The 20,888-nt window shown below is 36.6% G+C and overlaps 1 protein-coding gene across 4 annotated transcripts in view; it reads left to right on the plus strand.

The window, feature by feature from the left end:
• LOC131682531 (probable nuclear hormone receptor HR38) overlaps positions 1-20,888 on the plus strand; it is a 383,999-nt gene that overhangs the window by 357,932 nt on the left and 5,179 nt on the right. For all 4 annotated transcript variants that reach the window (XM_058964070.1, XM_058964072.1, XM_058964074.1 and 1 more), the window contains exon 2: positions 6,881-7,128. In XM_058964070.1, the coding sequence (XP_058820053.1) occupies positions 6,881-7,128 (248 nt within the window). The remainder of the gene's footprint in view (positions 1-6,880; positions 7,129-20,888) is intronic.

Genomic DNA, 20,888 nt, shown 5'->3' on the forward strand with positions numbered 1-20,888 from the left:
AATTGAACGCAAACCACAGAAGTAATTGTCCAAATTAGTGGTTAGCGTGAAACGATTTATTCAAATTTTTTCCGCAAAGTATATTGTGGCAGTTGGATTTTACGGCCATTTCCTATCAATTATGCGAGAAATCGTTAATAAATTGATCCTAGATTATGCGAAATGTATTACTTTTGAAAACAAAATATTATTTGAGTACAAGAAAAACCTTATATACTTACAAATCCACGAATATATCCAAAAAAAATATCTTGATCCAAAAACTCAAAGTTTTTTTTCACTGTTTGTCACATTGAGTTAATTTTGAAAAAGATAATCAGCGTTTTTAACCAAGCATTGCAATGAAATTCGCGAAATATTGCAATGGTGTTAACAGTTTCATTGAGTTTGTTCAAATATAAAGGTTGAAGTTCAGGACAAGTGAATTTTATACGAAGATGCTAACAAAGTGGGAGGTTCATGCAAGAATAGTTATCAGTCATCCCCGAGAACAATCGAAAAAATGAAAAAGAAGGCATACATCATTGAAAAAGCTGTTTCTGCGGGAGGAATCACTCACCATCGTGGAAAAGAATATTAATATCATACTAGTTTGGTCAACACTTATCTAAGACTTTTCATCCCAAAAATATTAATGGAATCTGGAATTATAATTTTCAGCTAAAAGATGAGACTTTTCAAGCTCTCAAATTCCACTGTTTCTTAAATTTTTAATTTTTTCGCAGCACTTTGAAGCCCTATTATTATAAAAATTGTAATAATAATAAAGGGTGTCCCACATAAAATTACATTACGGAAAAAACGCTGTAGAAAGTAACCCATATTTTCTCTTGAACATTTGGGTAAAATAATTGTTTACAGAATTGTTTACACAGGAACAGGAATGGGAGGGACTGAATACGTACAAAGTGCAGAAGGCTCCAAATCGTGACGAACGGCAAGAGATAGCCACGGGCCTGGAAACTGTACACCTAGATGCTGACGAAGTCTCATTGCCTCATCATGGATGATAAGACTTACGTCAAGACGGACTTCCGGCAGCTTCCGGGGCTACTGTTCTCCACCGCCCAGCACAAGTTTTTGCCAATAAATAGATAATTTGGCAAGCGTACGCCGTTCGTGATTACCGGTACTGTAAACGGTGAGATCTACCTCAAGGAGTGTCTACAGATGTATCTGCTTCCTCTGTTTAAGTAACACGAAGGCCTTACGATCTTCTGGTCAGATATAGTTTCATGCCAATCTTCAAATGTTGTCCGTACGTGTGTTACGAAGCCAACGGGGTCACCTTCGTACCCAAGGATATGAAGCACCCCCCCCCCCCCCCCCACGCACCGCAACTAAAGCGCATCGAAAAATACTGGGCAATTATGAAGCAGGCACTACAGAAGCATCCCAATGAGGTCAAATCTGAGGAAGACATGAAGAAAAAGTGGATTTCTGTACAAAAGAAGCTGCAGTCAGATGTTGTGGAGTTAAGCATAAGGTGAGAGCGTGCGGTTTTGGTATTAAAATTGAATGAAAAAAGTATGCCAAAAGCTTACTAATGAGATATATTTTATCGACCGAAAGTTTGAAAAGGATCGGTCCACTAGGTAATTTTCTACAGCGTTTTTTCAGTGATGCAATTTGATGTGGGACACCCTTTAATTATATCAAAAGCTTTGTTGCCTCGGAATGATGTGAAGAAAAGCTGTGCAAAATTTCAAAACTAATGCTCAAATGCGTTATTATATGGTAATTGACTGAATAGACTCTGAATTGTCCATTTTTTGTTTTGTTTTCTTTCACAACCATCTATTCAGGTTTAGCTTACTCTCCTGCTCCCATATATTACAACTTGCTATACACCCTTCCCATTAAAACATAATTTATTGAAGGCCATTTATCAGTAACAAAATTTTAAAACCACGTACAACATCATGCTCCCTGCTATTGAAATATTCTATTATTTGAATTAATCAATTATCTCACTAGCTGATTGGCATTATTTAGCTGATCCATATAGCAAAAATAGGCTGGTCAATCCAAAAAATATATTCAAAACGAGTAACTCCTTATTGAGGACTGTGGTGAGGATGCTTACGCTCGCCAAAGTAAATAATCAGTTCTTCCACGAAATATGAAAATTCATTTTCTATTTTTTGACATTTTCGATGATGTACTAATGGAAATTATTTAGTAAATCACAGTATTATTAAACCGGTTGCAGTTTGAATTCAAAACAATGAACTTAGTGTATGTTCTGTAACGTTTTATTTTATATGTGTTTCAATGTGGAAATAAAACTGAAACAATAACATCCCCAGTACAACGGTGGGTTTAATAATTTAAAACAGGTTTGTTTTGAAATTCAAATCGGGGTAGTCTTTCTAATAGTTACTTAATTTAAAACAGGTTTAGAACTGTGTTTTAAATACATAGAGCAGGAAAGACACTCAGACTGAAGTAACTGGGGGAACATAATTTTTAATCCAGTAACGCTTAAGACCTGGCGTGAATTTAAAACATAAATTTAAGACTAAAAAGAAAACCGGCTCAAACTGCTGTTGGGAGAGTAAGTTCTAGTTTTCAAATTTGTAGTTTCATATCATGGAACTGTTAAAATTGTGAATCTAGAACTGAACCACTCCCGAACGTGTCCTTTGGTCGTTCCTTGTCTCGAAATTATTTTACCGAATCTATCGAACCAGAGTGTATGTGCTGAATATTATTTATTTACAGTTCTTAACGTATATCAAATAAAGCTACAAAGAGAACGGCGACATATACCAGTTATACAGTTCGAAATAATAAAACCAAATGTTCTGCGGGGGATGTGATTGTTTCCGTTCCAATTTCTCTTTGAAACTCCCATATAAAATACTACGCTGCTGAACATGCCCTAAGCATTCCAATCGATATAAAATAATAATGCAAACCTGTGCCAAAAACTAATCAGTGCTTTCTCTGAGTCAGATGGCATTACTTTCAGGTTGACTACCAAGAATTGCCATAGCTCCTTCCGCTACTTTTTAAAAACAAATCAAAAACAAAACTGCTCTAATATAACTCACTCTCCTATCCCAGCAAAATCTCTAACTAACTCCTGCCTTTCTGTAGGCGCGAGTCCAGTCCGCCCGTGCTTTAGAAATCACTACAGAAGCATGTTGTCAGATGCCTTAGTGATAAAAAACGTCTCACATAAATCCGTAATATGAAACTTGTGCGCCAGTAGGCTCATCACCCTACAACGCCTATTTTTGAACTGTGAGCTGCTGTATTGGTCTGTCAGCTGAGTTTACAGGTGCGAACCAGAAATTTTGTGGGACAGGCAACGTTCTGGTCGGATTCCAGCATAGCCCTACAATTTACGTCGCCTTGTTGATGGTGAAGGCGGTACACCTCGAAGTCGTGGCGGATCTGACATCCGTCGCGTGAACAGTTCATCGACGTCGCAGTCGCGTTGTAAACTTGATCTGCGATAATCCAACCGCCCACGTCGGTGCGGATCGCGAACTTAACCAGCTGCGCCAGCAATATCTTCAACAATTCTCCACTGAAATGTGGAATGGTTACTGTCTGGAAAATGGGATAACTTTTCGCTTCATCACTTCTCGCTCTCCCCATCATGGTGGCTTATGGGAAGCAGGAGTAAAATCCTTCAAGTTCCATCTTCGCAGAATTATTGGAAGCCGATTTTTCACTCTTGAAGAATTGAACACAACCGTGGCTCAGATTGAAAGCATACTAAATTATTGTCCTCTCTCACCATTATCTAGCCATCCACAAGATCCAGGAAGTCTAATTCTCGGCCACTTTCTGGTGGAAGAGCCACTCTATTCCATTCCAGAGCCCGACTATACCATGCATCTCGTAGGTCGGCTCACTCGTTACCAAGAGATGAAACGTAGCATACAGTACTTCTGGAAGCCCTGGTCAAAAGAATACGTTAGCGAATTCCATGAACGCTCAAAGTGGCAACGTGTACGCGAAGAGGTGAAGGTGGGATCGCTCGTCCTACTGAAAGAAGATAGTCTTCCTCCCTGGGAGTGGAATTTGCATGTCATCGTTACTGTCATGTTCGGGTCGTTGAAGTCCATAGAGCCAGAGGGTTGTATGTATGACTGAAGTTTATCTGCTTCCCACCGAGGTGCCGATCATGAAGAAAGAATAATAAAACTTTTATTCTAAATCAATCGTCACACGAGTAGGATCTATTTTATCTCGATCCCACAAAAGTCCATAGCTATAGAATAAAAGGGTTCTATTTGGCCGAAGAATAAGTCCCAGTACCGTCCGCGTTGTCGGAAGTCAATCTGTGGACCAAATTTGTGACTACCAGCTCTACAAAACATAGATCAAACACGCTAGTGCTCGACGAGAAGTTACGCCTACAGAGCTACTTTTTAAATCTTTTTAATTTTCAATTTCATATTCGCGTTATTATGTGATTTTAAAATACCTTAACTTGATTGTACAAATTCCAGATTTTGCTTTTTTATCTCGAGAGAACATTTCTTTATAAGAATTCGTAGTGGTAGTATGTTTGTCTCTTCTAAACCTTCTACAGAATTGATTTCTCTAACGATTAGCTATTGAACTGTTGAGAACTGTATTTTATTTTTTTTCTTGGCGTTTGCTTATTAGAACTAGTATTGAAACTCGTACAGTAGGAACCAATAATACCTATCGGTATGAACATAGGAATAAATATTTTTAAGAGTAAAGAAAAGAATACATAATTTAAACTTACAATCAACGACCATGAACTCACTCCAAGGCGAAAACCACTGCTGTACACCATATAATCCACAGAACTTTTTAGTGACATCATCGATTCCCTTTATCTGATGATTTTTGAATTTATTTGAATTCTTGAATTTTCTTCTATTGCCACTCTCGTTGTAAAAAAATAATAAAAATCACATTCAACGTGGATTTATGTATTTTTATAACTGGGAGCATATTATTAGGATTGTTGGTTTCTATTGTATTATTTTTCGAATTGTTTTAACTAATCACTTTACAACATTTCAATTAGTGGTTATATCAAATCATCAAAGCTAATTTATTTCTGCATAACTTTTTAATCCCTTGCCGGAGCAAAATCCTAGTTGTTGTCCTGGGAAGAATAGCTGGTTAAAGTTTGATGATATATCCGAGAGGTTTGTTCTCATTCGAGCATCAGTCACGAAATGGAATTTATTATCCGCCAAATGAATTAGACTCAAATAAACTTCGATAAAAATACATATACCACATCAAATTGTGAAAAACAATATTTGTTACGAAACTGTTTTATCACTCATTACTTTCAAAACAAACTGACGGATCCTTTTGAACTAACAAAATAGTTATATTAGCAAGTGTTACTTCTTTCTTTCCAAGTATCTGAAAGATTGCAAAACAATCAGCTTTTTCAGCCAACTAGTGACGCGAAAAATTACAAAACAAGCTTCAAATCATTTTTGTTGAAATCTTAAAGACCAAAATCGATGACAGCAATATTTTCCATATATAGTCTGAAAGCATACACACCAAAAATAATGAAAATTAAAAGACATGTAAATCAATACGAATGTAAACATACAAAGCTGGAATCAAAAATTTGATTGAAAATTAAGTTGAATTCGATGCACTCAATCGGAGCATCAAATAGCATAAGACTTTACACTTTCCTTCGTGTAACATTACATGTCATTTATTTTACAGCAATATTGGATTAAAAATACATAAAAGTGCATTTGTATCCCGTTTAATTAAACTGCAATCTTCAATCAACGTGTAAAATTATAACAAATTTCGTTGAAGAAAGCGCGACAAGTTGTGTGTATTTGTAGTGGAACTAAATTTTACATTTATATTCATGCTCCAAATATGTACATTAAAATAAATTTCAAATTTTAAATCACAAAATATTTTTTTCTGTGTACCCAATAAAACTTAATGCAATTTCATCATTACGCAGTTCCGATTATATTGTCAGAATGTTGGTTACGTTCCTTTCGCCCTACAGCAGTACATATGTCTCTACAACTCTCAAAGGTATATAGCTTCCAACAAACCAGTACAGAAACCCGTACAACCGAAGCGTCTATTAAACAACTTGAACGAGGATTGCTCCTAATGAACTTGCTAAATATCACTGATTTTATAGTCCCAAAGAGACGCAACCACGGGGTACCTCATTCTATATCTATGCTCGGCGATAACGATCAGCACACCCATTTATCAAAACACAACCAGACATAGTGAACAAAACCTTCCTGGCTGCTCACAGCATAAGTACAGCAGCAGGAGCGTGAAAATTGAATGTATCTCACCCCAAATTGTTGCCCCGCTGTAAATTATTCACCTGCCAACTTCCCATGTTACAGTATGTAAATTCTTGAAATAAAAAATATGGCGAAGAACCAGATACGTGATGCGCCAGTCCCAGTCGGATTGTGAGCCACTCCCATCGAATAATCTGTTCGGCCGCCTCGGGCCGACCAAAGTGACAATAGTGATCTTATTCAAATTTTGTCCGCGCGCGAAGTGACAGCCGCTGCTTTGCCAATCGCCTGTTACATATTAGTATTCGAGAAAGTGATTAAACAGCAATAAAATATGAATACATACTTGATCTCTGGTGGTCTCTCGTGTGTTAATCCTAAATTTAAATACGTGATAAAATATTAAATCCTAGTGCAGAACTCCATCCAAATAATCTGGACCTCGGCAGATTGATTTTGTATACAATCTCCGCGATTAGATGAATCGATTAGAATTCGCTTCCTGCGTAACGCCAATGTGAAACTATGGTACATCACGGTACTTTGCAAATCCAGCTCACTGTTGTCCGAAAAAAACTAGTTTTAGGTCATTAATATCCATTTTTTCTCTACGATTTTCGCAGGTGCTCCACAACTTCTGTCGCAAGTTGTAACCTCCCCGCTATCAAGTGCTGTTCAATCGCCACCGGTTCCAGCAAAGACGACAGCCGCAGCGATCCTCACTTCTGTGCCATCCACATCCAGCGTAACCAAGGGCCTGGTCAGTTCTGTTTCGGGTGCTCATCTCAGTGGGTCCGTGCGGAAAACTACCGGTGATACCAGCTCCGGCGGCAGTGGTGGTAACAACAGTATGTTACTATTGCAAACTCAGGTGAGTGATCAATGATTGCTGCGTTGCATGTGTTTTTACCATAATTGTGGGGGATAAATGAGCGACCAAAAATAAAAGTCGCAAGGACAGAACATGCTTTTTAAAACCCGTTTCAAATATATTAGAATATAAAAACCGGATATAAACTTTAAGCATAAAAATCGGACTGGGGCATTCCACTGTAAGAGTCGGATAAAAAAAACTTTCAGTAAGAAAACCGGAAAGACATAATCCGATTCTCACAAAGTAGTTTTTGTTAGCCGACTTTTAATCTTGAACATCAAGATATACGGATGCTCCTACGAGCGATTTATTTATTTTTAAACGATTTTTATACTGGAAGTTGACCCTTGCCGAGTTTTACGGGTGAGAAATTTTTAAGCGATTCTTGTGGTGAAGGATTTCTGTCCGATTTTTATGTTTGAAGTTTATTTCCGATTTTTATATTCTAATATGTTTGAAACGGGTTTTGCGAAGCATGATATATCGTTGCGACTTTTAATTTCGGTCACTAAAATAATTCATGCGAAAACGGCCATCTGTACAATTACGATGTCTTCCGGAGTGTCTATGTATGATCCCAGATTTTTGTTCTGGTGATATAGTTACATCTTCTTTGGAGAGTTTTTGACATTTGTCAGTGGGTCCAACTAGCGAATTAAATTCGTTAGTTGGACAAGGCTGTGGCCCAACCAGCGAATCACGACTGTATACTACCCAAGATCGCTTATTTGCCCCGTTTTCTATGGGATTTCCTATCTGACTTGCAATCATAGGCAGTATAGTGAAATGCATGAACGTGAATGCACTTGGAATTCAATTCACTTAGTCTGTAAATAAGGGGAGGGCGGGAGTAGACAGGGTTGGGTGGTTGTACTTAACTTATAAAAATGATATTTTTAATACATTTCAACATTTCTAATATTGTTCTTAGAAACAGTAACACGAAATGTTAATTAACTTTATAATTTATTGTTGGACAATGAAATTGCTTGTTTCAAGACGTTTATTATAAATTTACTAGAAGTATTCCGCGTCGAACAATGTGGAAATGTCCTATAATTCTAGAATAGCCACTTTTGTTAATTCGTTGCAATAGTTTTTGACTTACTCCGACAATTTTAGGCAAACTGTGGATACATGAATGTGGATTTGATGACGAATTTGGTGAGCAGTGAAATTTGGCACTACCCCGCAGGACCGTTGTTTTAAAGCAAGATTCCGTGTTATGTCATTTGCCATACTGATAAATTGGAATCAAATTTATAATTTTTGAGCAATAACTCATTATTTGATTCCATCTTTAGAATTACCGTATCGACGACAAAATGTTGAATTCAGTTAATATATATCTGTATTAACTTGCCACAAATTTGTGTGTACCAATTTGCTCCAGGGTACGCACTTAATGTTTATTTCTTGAAGTAGATGTAGTTGTAGTTTGTATTTCAGCTCTAGCGATACAACGGATTGTAATTAGAATTAGTTGTGTTATTGGCGCCGGAATACTACACAGTTAAGCTTTTTCGGGAAATCGGCCGGAATATGAATTACGAATACGAATTAGAACCAACCAGAATTTCCGATTGTACTTTTCTTTACCCATAGGTGCACGCAAAGTTCATATATCGATTACTGGAAGCCTATTGGCCGATAGTAGCGCCGGCTAGCGGCTACTTGTTGCCAAAGGCCTTGTTAATGTTATAAAGGCTCGCACAGAGTGAACCCAAATCTACCTATCGAACAGTCAGATGGCTACCTATCGTGCAAAGTAAACAAATATTCTTCTTTCGGAGAACATGCAAGAAATGTATTAGTTAGTTAATATCATCGCGAAATATTTCAATCGTCGAAACAAGACACTGTATTCAGTTTATTATGCTTTTTTTTGTAACAATGTAAAATAAATTAAGTATCAAGAATAAAGTGCTATAAGCCACAAAACAGTGGGCTTTCAATTCACTCCATATTAATTTATTGTGTAACTCGGTTGAAGTCACTCAAAATTACAGCAAAAATTATGGGTGCCAGAAACAAAGAAGATGACATCATTTTAGGCAGCGTTGTGTATTCCTTTGTACGGGACTTTATAATACCACAGACACTAATTGTTGTTTGCTTAAAAATGATAGTTATATGTTTTACATACAATCTGAATTGGATGTCATTTATTAATAGCAAAAGTAAAATTACTTTTGGTATGGGTCAAAATCCACATTGAGGGGAAATTCCGGAGTAACTATTGTTGGTTCAGGGCAATTCACAGCAGTCACGAAAGAGTTGACGATACTCCTTTTGTTCACGAGCACTAGATGTATTTGGTGAACATTGGTTTGGAACTTCCTCTCAACGTGAATTTTGATAATTGTCTTTTAAGCACAAATCTCCGATCAACATGGGGAACGTGCTATTTGAACCAGTCGCTACTGATTCTAGTTCTAGGTTATATTGCGCACTTCCCACCAACCTGGACTCCGCACTTTCGAAGTGCGAGTGATCAAAATGCTACTGAAAACTGCGAGCTGTCAAATCACATGTATTTGAAGTGATAGAGATGGTATTTTCATGGACAGACCAGTCGAGCTAACCAGTCTATGAGAAGAAATCAATAGAATAATAGTAAGTGCGCAGTGTGGTTGGAATCCAGTTTTTACTGCCACAAGCAATAGTTAGATGAGATATGATTACTATAACAACGTGCTCCGTGTATCAACCTAGGAAAACAACGCATTTTACGCAGGTTAATATTAATATTGAAGCCACACATAAAATACTATCACTTAATTATTTTTTTTACTGTATACTGTTCTGCCCAAGTTGTACAGTAATGTTTTCATTTCGAATGGTTATAGTCCAGCGTACCAAGTATTCATGAATAAGCCCACTATTCTGCGATTCAAAATTGCCTTTGAATATACTTAAAACCCAGATATGTTTACCCGGCTATGCTGTCTACAATATGACCACAGCTGATGGACATTTGGGCTACAAAATTTATGTAAAAATCAGTGTAAACGTCTATTACCTGGGGTATGGCAGTATTCTCACATACATTAACGCGCAATTCTTCTCCCATCCGAATATATTTGACTGCAGAGTCTGAAGCACGTACGTCAGATGGCTTCCGTATAATTTGGTAAAACCCAACTTTCTCTGACTTTTCAATATAGTATTAGCTCCTCTTCAAAGGATTCGAAATACATAAAAACGAAAGCGTATTCGAAACTGATCGTATAAACTGTTTCCGCAAAACAATCGTTGAGTGGTCGTAAAGGTTCCTTCTCCGCAAGTTTGTTTGTAATATCTAGCATGAGATCCTTTTCATTACACTCCTGATTCAGAGCGGCCGTAGTATGTGCTTCAGACAATAACTTCTGAGTAAACATTAGTTATTAGAATTCGTTGTCCGTTCCGAACCCATAACATTTCTAAGAATTTTTATTACATAGAGAATTTTAGCATATTTGAACAAAAAAATGTCTTATTCAATTCAATAATACAATGTTTATTGCTTCAAACGGCAAAATTAATGGTATGAGCATTTTTTCATTGAAACAATAATTAACTTTTAATCTCAATAAACATTTCCAGTTTGAATAATTTTACAATCATTGCAATAAAATATTTTTAGAAAAGAGAACGATGTTTGTTACTGAAATGGTTTTATTGAATTCGATAAATAAATGTATTTTCTTTCTAGCAATATTTTTTTCACTGAATAAAGTCCATATCATTAAAAAAAACTATTATTTTATTGCATGACTGCAGAAAAGTGTAACGTAACTATAATAACAACTACCGGTGTAAAAACAGATTATTATTTTGGCAACCTATTTACCAACGATCGGTGCGAAAACGGGTGTCTAAATAAAATATTATCGTTTAGCGTAATCAAAATACACACGCATTTGCTTACGCACCGGTGCTGATAGTCTAAGGGGTGGTCAATTGAATATAAATTCTATAAATACACTTTGGCTTTTGTTTTCAGAAATTTCAATTTAAGGAAAGGGAAGCAGATTCAGATTCGCTTGTAGTTCATAGAAAGGGAAACAGATTCAAATTCAGTTTCTTATTTGCTCCAGAACGACATTTTCAGGGGGGGGGGGGGGTGGAGTTGGTTTCAACATCGGAGTAACAGCAATATCAGATACACGGGAGAGGTCAACGGTGACAGAAAAGAGAAGAACATCAAGCTTGCAGTTTGTGGTAAATCGTCATCGGTAACGACAATTTTCGAACGCCAAGTCAGCACACAGCGGTACGTTGGGTGATCCTCGTAGAACTGGTAAGGAATCCTCCAGATGGGTCGAAACTTCGGGTCGTTCTCGGCTCTAGTTTTAGTTTATGCAAGCAGATTGGTGAGCGAAGACAATCTGGTGTGAGTTGGCCCCACAAAAGCAGTACAGGAAACTTCTTCATAGTGATTGACGTTAGGAAAAATAGATGCGGGACCTATGATGGGGATCGTGACTTGCCATAACATCTTTAACTGGGATGTTGAGTGGTATTCCTCGGGCCCAAAGGGTATCCAATAGCTGAGACCTGTCGAAACTATACAGTGCATGCCCAGATAATGTGTTCGATGTCGTGATAACCGCTACCACAAACGCAGACACCACTATCACCGAGCCCAATACACCGAAGATGTGCATTCAGCTTGTAATGATTCGCCATGAGTCGGGACATCACACGAATGAAGTCACGACTCACATCCATCCCCTTGAACCAGGGTTCTCCAATGAGTAATACTGAAAAATTCGTTGTGCAGATTGGTATTTCAAAAGCGTCACCTTCTAGAGCCGAGTTCGGTTTAATAGCCCAAGTAGGTCAAGGTCTTATTCGCGATAGCCTTCTCCGCGAACACGTCTTAGCACTATTTGTACCAGCATGGGAAAACATTGAAGTAATCGCAAATTGAAGTTAGCGCAAAGATCATGAATTAAGCAAGACCGGTTATCATCATAGAGGCAACCGCATGCTGTACCGTGACAGTTAAAGTCTCCTAAAACTAGTCGCACTACAGGTAGGAATTCTATGACGTCGTGTAGCCATCAGTGCTCAACCGCGGTTTTAGGGGGAATATATATGGAAGCTATGCAAAGGTCTTTGCCTTTGGTTTTACTTGACAAGCAACAACTTCAATACCTGTTATCGATAGAAGGTTAATTCTGTAGAAGGAATCTTAACTTGCTTCGGTATGGTTGCAGCACTCCCAAGAGATGTCACTTTCGCATTCCCGTCAAGGGACATATTCTCTACCCATGATCGCACATCAGTTCCGTAGAGATAGGAAATCCCATAGAAAATGGGACAAATATGCGATCCTGGGCAGTTCTGGCCTTTACAAGAAAGTTTAGGAGAGAAAATTGTCTTCCTATTCCTATAACTTCTAGGCACTCTTGTGGATCATCAACTTCGCCCTCGTTAGAAGACAAGAGAACATAGAGGTTTGTTTAGGATGAGGCGTAACTAATAAGGCGTAACTTAGCATTTCTGCGAAAGAACGTTTAGCGCGTTCCTCAAGGGAACATTTCAGTTTATCCCCGCGTAGTTTGTACGCGAGACATGACAAGATATCATGCAGACTCTCGCACAGTAAGGACACTTCTCACTATTCTTACTGCATAAATCATCTAGATGATTATCACCGCATTTTCCACAGTGGGCCTTATTGCTACAATGAGTGGCTGTGACCCAATTGGTTACACTTTGTGCAATTCATGGCCCGCGGTACAAATAGACGGGCAAGAGGATGTAGTTCAATAAAGCGGGACTAGCGAAAGTCACTCGATACGAGTTTGATTAGGGGTACGTTTTTGCCCGCAAACTACTACTGAGTACAAACGCTTGCACAGAATTATTTTCACTGGATGACGTAAGCGGTCTCTAAAACAGCCAACCCCGTACTTGAACAGATTCTCACATGTCGAACTCTCATCAATGACGACGCCTTCTGTCTCTACCCTTACCGCTGGAATATATACATTGTAATCCCGCGTTTAGTGCTCACAATAAGCGATATCGCTTGCCTACTTTGAGTTGGCTAGCAAAACCCTTATCTTGTCCGAGCGCACCTTTAAAATTTTGGTCACAGCCAAGAACCGTTCTGTCACTATAGTTGAAATACTAGCATCTGTTAACTGATGGTGAAAAAATTATTATTATTATAGTGGAATTAAATGGAAGACATCTTTCTTAAGAGGGTTAATTGAGACATTCCACTAAGTCCCTCAAAATGTTTTGATTTTGTAGAAAAAATGTAGAACTCGTCTTTGTTGGACTAATGTAATTATTGGGCCAAGAGCTTTTCTATAGTATAACCCTTTGCTCATGGTGCAAATTCACCCCCACTGTATGGTGTTTTGGTAGTATTTGAAATTCGGATCAACCCATGAGAACAACATCACCATGGTCCAGTAGATCTCATTTAAAAACCTTATTTTGGTGTATTTATGGGTTATTGAGATAATTTTATGATGTTTTAATGGTTATAAAATTCGGCATAGAGTCTTTTTAAGGAGCTATATGGTGTTCGAGGCCATCATCATAAATTTGCTTGGATAGTGGAAGTCTTCTTGCATACTTGCAGCGCTATTTTCTTCCAAGCTTTTTGATTTCAATTATAGAGGTTTTAACCTTAGGGCCATTTGAATCTTTTTCCAAGTTAGAAAAATTTCTAATCCAATGCGCGGAGTTGGGAATCGAATCCAGGTGATCTGCGTACACGGCAAACGATTTGCCATCTACGCTATGCCCGCGCCCCTCTTTTAAGTTTGTTTGGTGTACGTTAAATATACGTAAATTTCTACATTATGCCTGTAGTCTTTATCGTCAGAGAATGTAAATTCTTCCGAAAGTTAGGTTGAAAAAAGTTCATGATGCTTACAGATCGCAATATATAGTGCGGAATTCTGCCAAATAGAAAAAATATGTAAATCAACCTATCAAACTTTATTCATCCAAATTATATGAACTACAACTATTGTCACGGCTTTAAATTCAATCAAATCAGATAAGCATAAAGGTGAGTTACGAGTTTGCCACGATTATAGCATGGCACTGCATGATTTCGCTTCGAGCTTAGAAGGCTTTTGGTCGTGTGAAAGCACGATCATCTCCGCCGCGACGGGATGTTACACTCTATTCAAATGGTGCCAATCAAGGGGTGGTGGTTGTAGTGTTGGCAAGCTCCAAAATATGAAGGCAAAGTTTTATGTATCGAAATGCAAATCTAGACCCACGCGACTTTTTGACAGTTCCTTTGTAGCACAAAACAAGACAGGCAAAAAAAACGCCTGCCTAGCTTTCGAACTTATTTAATTTCTGATTAGGCTGGAAGCTGTGCGAATCATATTTCAAGCCTCTTCCAAATTTAATGCTCATTTTATGACATTTTTATTGTAAACATATTTTTGCAGGCCTGTTTACTTTGGTCTACATTGTTACCGTTCAACTCAACAGAGCAGAGGACCATGTCGGTAAAATTTACCATCAAACCACACCAAACCAACAAAGCAGTCAGTGATGGGTCGATAATTGCCGCATGTCTTCCTCCAGCCAACGAACACGTTTAGTGGCGAAAGTGTCTTCGGTCTACATTGAAAGGATGACTATGCGATTGCGCGCGAATTTGTTAATCGAGGAAGATCGATTTCCGCGTTACAGCGACTGTCGTTGCCTTGCCCCGAATGCGTGGGAGAATTAATTGAGCGTTGAATCGGAGTAGGACCCACGTGGATGAGCAGTTCAGCGAAAGAGGCACCCGATGCGCACAGGTTTTGTATACATGCTGATTAAAATGGGTAAAAGCTTTGATAAACTGCTGCTCATAGACGAACTATGTTGCGACCTTTCCTCGTCGTTTAGTTCCTGTTCCCCAGCCAAGACCGTGGTTTGATGCTCCTCGATCAGCGATGATTGACGTATACGGTGAAGGCGAAGATAAATTTTGCAGTCACGAGAATTGATGCGCATATGGAAATAACGATTTTATAAGTTTTTAAGTGATGCTCTTTTATGCACATTTATTTACTACGATCGAATTGACTGATTGACTACTCAGTGTGGCAGACAGGTCGCGACTGATAAAACTTCCACGCGGGAGGTTGCGAATCGTCTTTTGTACATCTGGTGAAATATGTTCATAATCAGCTAATTTTGGCAAAGCTATCCTAATGAAGTGGTTCTCGCATGGTGGTAAGATAAGCCGGTAACTACGGATCTCCACATTTCTCATAAAATCGCAGCACCAAAGTAAACGTTGTTAATGATCTTCGCCGCTGTGTAAGATATGAAAGCTTGATAGCTAGCTCATCTTTCCGCATATCGTGTGTCAGATAGGTGTCAAAACTTTCAATTTCAAAAAACGCGGTATGAGTATCTGGTAAGAGGTAATCGAAAGTATCAGTAGCTTGTAGTATTTTAAATAATTCAAACGATTGCGAGTATCGGTAGCTAGTGATGGTGAGATAACACAAAAGTAGCCGTACTGCCTGTCACATAAAGACGGCGCTTCGAATGCAGTGGATTATGTTCTATGCTTATTTTTAGTAATTTTCATCTAACGTATTGTCAATTTATCGCCAACAGATACGTAAAGCTCACCACATTTAAACAGTTTTTGCTTATTTTACAAGACTCGTGGCATCAGCTTAACGGAGCTGGCCTGCGCAAGGGGGCTGTAGCCACGTATAATGTTTTGCAACATAGATCTTAAATTTTAATAAATATGAATTTTAAAGTCATGCGAGTAACATAAAATTTACGCACTGTAAATCTAATATTGATTTAGCAGATCTTATAAAATAGGCTTTGGGCAACTTTCAAATTATTTCATATCATTTAAAAATTTTCAGATAAGTTTTCTTAGAAAATATGTATTTGGATTTTATCTCTGGATATCTTTAAAGAAATAAAAGCCTCCACATCAATCAGCACGAACGCTTTTTAAGTGATTATTAAATTAGGGTAATTTGGGAGCAATGCCGCACATTTCTAAAAATCTAAAAATTAAAATTTCCACGAACATTTCAAAAAAGGTCATTGCGGGAGGAATGACGCATATGCGGGTGAGACGCCGCACCGTGGTCCTAAACTAAAATGGTGAACAAAAGTATTTTTTAACTCTCTTTGTTGATTACCTGATTAGCCCCATCCTTGTCATGTTGTTTGTGGATAAAAACTTTTTAAAAAAGCTATAACTTTTGATTAAGACAAGATCTGCTCACAAAAACAAGTAAGGCTAATAAATGTGAACTGAAGTTATTGCTATTAGTCTAATTTAATTCCGATGGAGCAGTGCTGCCAGGGACAATTTACGTTGACGACGGAAAATGATTTTTTTCAAATATCTTTATTATGTTGCAATATTATTGAAAACTGATCAAACTTATCAACTTAGACAGTCTTTGGTTATGTTTCCTACGTAATCGGACTATTATAAATATTCTAGGAGAATTGTATTGAGCATAAAAGGTGAAAATTGAGCAGTTTATAGCACTACGAGGGAAGCACCTATCTTTATGAAAAAAAGTTTTACGTGTTTCTTGACCCCACCGTTTTCAAGCAAAAATTGATTTGAAACCTTACATGCACTAGAAAAAAGTTGGGCATGAAAGGGTTAAGTTAGGTTTTGTGCCCTTAATGCGCAAATTGGTTTAATCCCACTTTCCTATCTAGCAAAATAGGTTTAATTTCAGCAAGATTGATAAGTAAAAATAGGACGTTAATCTGTACTCCAACCCAGGTTGGTCACCACCAATGTTTTGCTAATCATTTAAATTTTTTTCTAGTAGCTTCAATTGCCTTTTTTGACTACATATTTCAGCTTACTGTAACGCAGCGTAATGATAAATGGTAATGCTAATAGCAACAGTATCCTTTTTCAGTCCAATTAAACTGGTTGAATAAAAGCAATAATATGGGTGAGGGATTCCATGAGAAACCGGCCGACCACAAAATATGACCATCGTCGATGCGAACGAAACTTTGCAGTTGTGTTCGGTTTATGGATCTCCATGATTTTTTTCTGGTAATTGCAATAGTTTTATATAAGGGCCATTTTTTAAAAGAGCGTAGACGTTTTTACATGCATTAATTTCCAAATTTTGTTGGTCGTATAAACCTATTTTCACAGCTAAAATGTCTGAGAACGAGCTACAGGGAATGAATACTTCTATAAAAAAAATATACACTAAAAAAAATGTGCGATTTTTCACAAAAATAAAAATAAAATTTATGTTAATAATTTAATTTGCAAAAAAACTTTTTTTTTAATTTTTCATATTTTGTCAAAATCTAAAGAGAAAAGAAACATTTTGAATGTGATCCATCAACAGATGGAAAACTTATCGGTAAAATAGTTTTTCTACCAATAACTTTATACGTCTTATCAAATTTCAAACTAATTGACATGCAAAATTGTAATTTTACGAAAACAATTAATTCGAATAACTATGCCCTTTTTAAAAGTTATTCGCGTTACCCCAGCATAAAATGTCAACAATCTAATGTTTATCGCTTTAAAGACGTAAAATAAACCTTTTCAGTGTATTTGAATTATGGAAAAGTTTCAATAAAAAAGTTTTCCTAACAACAACTTTTGACATATTTTTTTATAATTCAAACTATTTGTAGTCAAAAATTCAATTTTAAGAGAAGAGTTACAGGAAATGTTATGGGTCTTTTGAACAACCTGTTATTATTGATGGAGAAACGCGATAAGTTCTCCATCGGATGATGGATCTCATTCAAAATATTTCTTTTCTCTTTAGATTTTGGCAAAATATGAAAAATTAAAAAAAAAGTTTTTTGCAAATTAAACTATTAACATCAATTTTATTTTTATTTTGGTGAAAAATTGCACAGCATTTTTTTCGGTGTATGTTTTTTCGTATAGAAGTATTCATTCCCTGTAGCTCGTTCTCAGATATTTTTGCGGTGAAAATAGGTTTATATAACCAAAAATTTTTGGAAATTATTGCACGTAGAAATGTCTACGCCCTTTTAAAAAATGGCCCTTATATAAAACTATTGCAATTACCAGAAACCTGAGTCGAAACGCGAATGAAGAGGTGATAATAAAACAAAACAATTGTGTTGCTAAAAACAAAATTTAAAATGGCGTTAAGAATCATATTAAAAAATAAAATTGTATTTTTAACTGCAAACAGTATGAACTATAAAAAATATGTCAAAAGTTGTTGTTAGGAATTCTTTTTTATTGAAAGCTTCTCCATAATTCAAATACACTGAAAAAGTTTCTTTTACGTCTTTAACCCGAGTTTTTTCATTGTTAATACTGTAAATTTTAGCTTTATTTAAGTTTTCGAGTCGCTAAATCTAATTCTGACGTCGAAAATGTAAAATTCGAAATGCGGATCCAATATGGCGGCTATGCTTGGCTAAATTTCATGCTTTTTATACTGGCCTATAACGTCTTACAAAGGGGTTTTCGGGGTCGCTGATTCTGATTCTGACATCAGAATCGTAATCAACGACCCCACAAACTCTCGTAAATCTTATTTGTAACAAAATTCGAAAAAATCCGCAAAAAATGGCTTCCATTTTGTAGCCGCCATTTTGAATTTTCAAATTTTGTTATCAGAATCATTATCAGCAACCTCAAAATCCTCATAATCTCTAGTTGTGAAGTGATCCCTGTCTCTCAGATTTTTTATAGACCAACATAACAACAAACTCCACTTTTGCATATTTTGGTAATTTTTTTCGAAAAAACTGACCTACGAAAAATTTGGCAAAAAATATATTATTTAGTTCAATATTTAAGATACTTGCAAAAAAATAATAAGGTGAAATTTTCGAGTTTTAAATGTTTATAACTAATAAGTAATTAACAAATTCACATAATTTTTTGGTACTAGTTGTACTCCTTACATCCCTAAGATTTGATTGAAAGAAAGAATTCATATTTGTATGTCAACCAGGCATTGTAATTCTCTCTCACTCACGCGAGAAGAAGCTTATCCGAGGTTCAACTTTTCCGAGATAAGACGAGTCGCAAAATTCTCCGTCTCCACAAATAGCGTGAGAATGATTTTCCGGATAAAATTTATTTGACTTTTTCCTTCTCACCGGAGAAGGTGATAAAATTTTAATTTCGTAGAAATCAATAAAAACTTAAAAAAAATACACTTAATTACAAAGAAAAGCGGCAAAGAAATATGATAGACTTGTTTTTTCGTGTTTTGGAATAACGACAAGAAAGCAAAGAGCGAAAAAAGAATACCGTGATAAACTCATTCTTTCATTCTCCGGCTTTCTTATTTATCCGGAGAAATAACACGTTGTATTTATCCGGAGAAGTTGTGTGAGTGCCAATAACTTTTCGTGTGAAAATGTGAGTTTTTATTGTCGCAGTAGCAAACTATCCGGGCGCATTTACTCATATGAGCGATAAATGCAATGCCTGATGTCAACACTAACTAGAAATCCAATAAAAACTTAGGAGAAGTAGGTGGGACGTATACGTCCCACTGTGTCGCAAAGGGATAAAACAATAAACATCAGATTGTTGAAATTTTATGATGAGGTAACGCGAATAACTTTTAAAAAGGACACAATTGCACGAATTAATTGTTTTCGTTGGAGCAAAATTTCAAATATCTCTAAAACCGTCGCATTTGGGAAGATGTTTGTTAAATGCATTTATCTAAAATGATACTTAGAATTACATATTGTAGTAAAATTACAGTGCGTGTCAATTAGTATGAAATTTTAAAACAAGTATAGAGTTATTGTTAGAAACACTGTTTTTACCGATAAGTTCTCCATCATGCGATCACATTCAAAATGTTTCTTTTCTCTTACAGTTTTTGTTCACTAAATATAAAAAAATTCTAAAAATGGCTTTTTTTGCAATTGAAATTATTAACATAGATTTTAGTTTTTGTAAAAAATTACACAACATTTTTTTCAGTGAATGTTTTTCCGTGAAGAAGTATTCATTCCATGTCACTTGTTCTCAAACAGTTTTGCTATACTATATGGAGTAACCAAACAAAAGATTTTGAAATTAATGCGTCTATGCCCTTTTAAAAAAAATGCGCTTCAGTCAAAATAATCTTATTGTCTGTGCAAAATGTTTAGTCTTTCATGCCGTGAAACCGGTGAAGTTGCATCGAAATATAAGATGTTCAGTCACGATTTTGGAGATTTTCGGACGGATCTTCGTGGAATTCCTCAGATACTACTTCCGTTGTTCGTTGTAATGTTCTGACTAGTTACGGCAGATGAATACCGGAGTATAGAAAGGCTGAATATTTGTTTTATTAATTTTATTGTTAATCAGTTGTTGTTAGATATTATTTGAGCTCGTTGAAACCTGATATGATTGGTATATGAGGCTCAGGGTTCAGAAAGTCGAAAAAATTCTTCTAAATTTCAATTGTTCTTATAACCATTCGCATGGGCATGAGCATGGTGACGGTGCAATTCGTAGTTGCTAGTCCGTGATTGATCAGAATAAGCAAAATTGCACAGAGCCAACGAATGGGGCCTGAGAGCAGCTATTGCTTCTTAATGTGCACGTCTCGAGAATTTTATATTTTGATGAAATACCAATAACGGCGCCGGCCACGTCCGTACAGTCATCGGGAAAGGAAAGGAATGTTAGTGTAACTGGAATACAAAAATACTGAATATTTTTTTATTGATTTAATAATTCAACAGGTGTTGTTGGGTATCGTCTGGATTCATTGAAAGCATTTATTGGTACATATATAAGGCTCAGGTCAAAA

This window comes from Topomyia yanbarensis, chromosome 2 (assembly GCF_030247195.1).
Source record: "Topomyia yanbarensis strain Yona2022 chromosome 2, ASM3024719v1, whole genome shotgun sequence".
In the NCBI taxonomy this organism is placed as follows: Eukaryota; Metazoa; Arthropoda; class Insecta; order Diptera; family Culicidae; genus Topomyia; species Topomyia yanbarensis.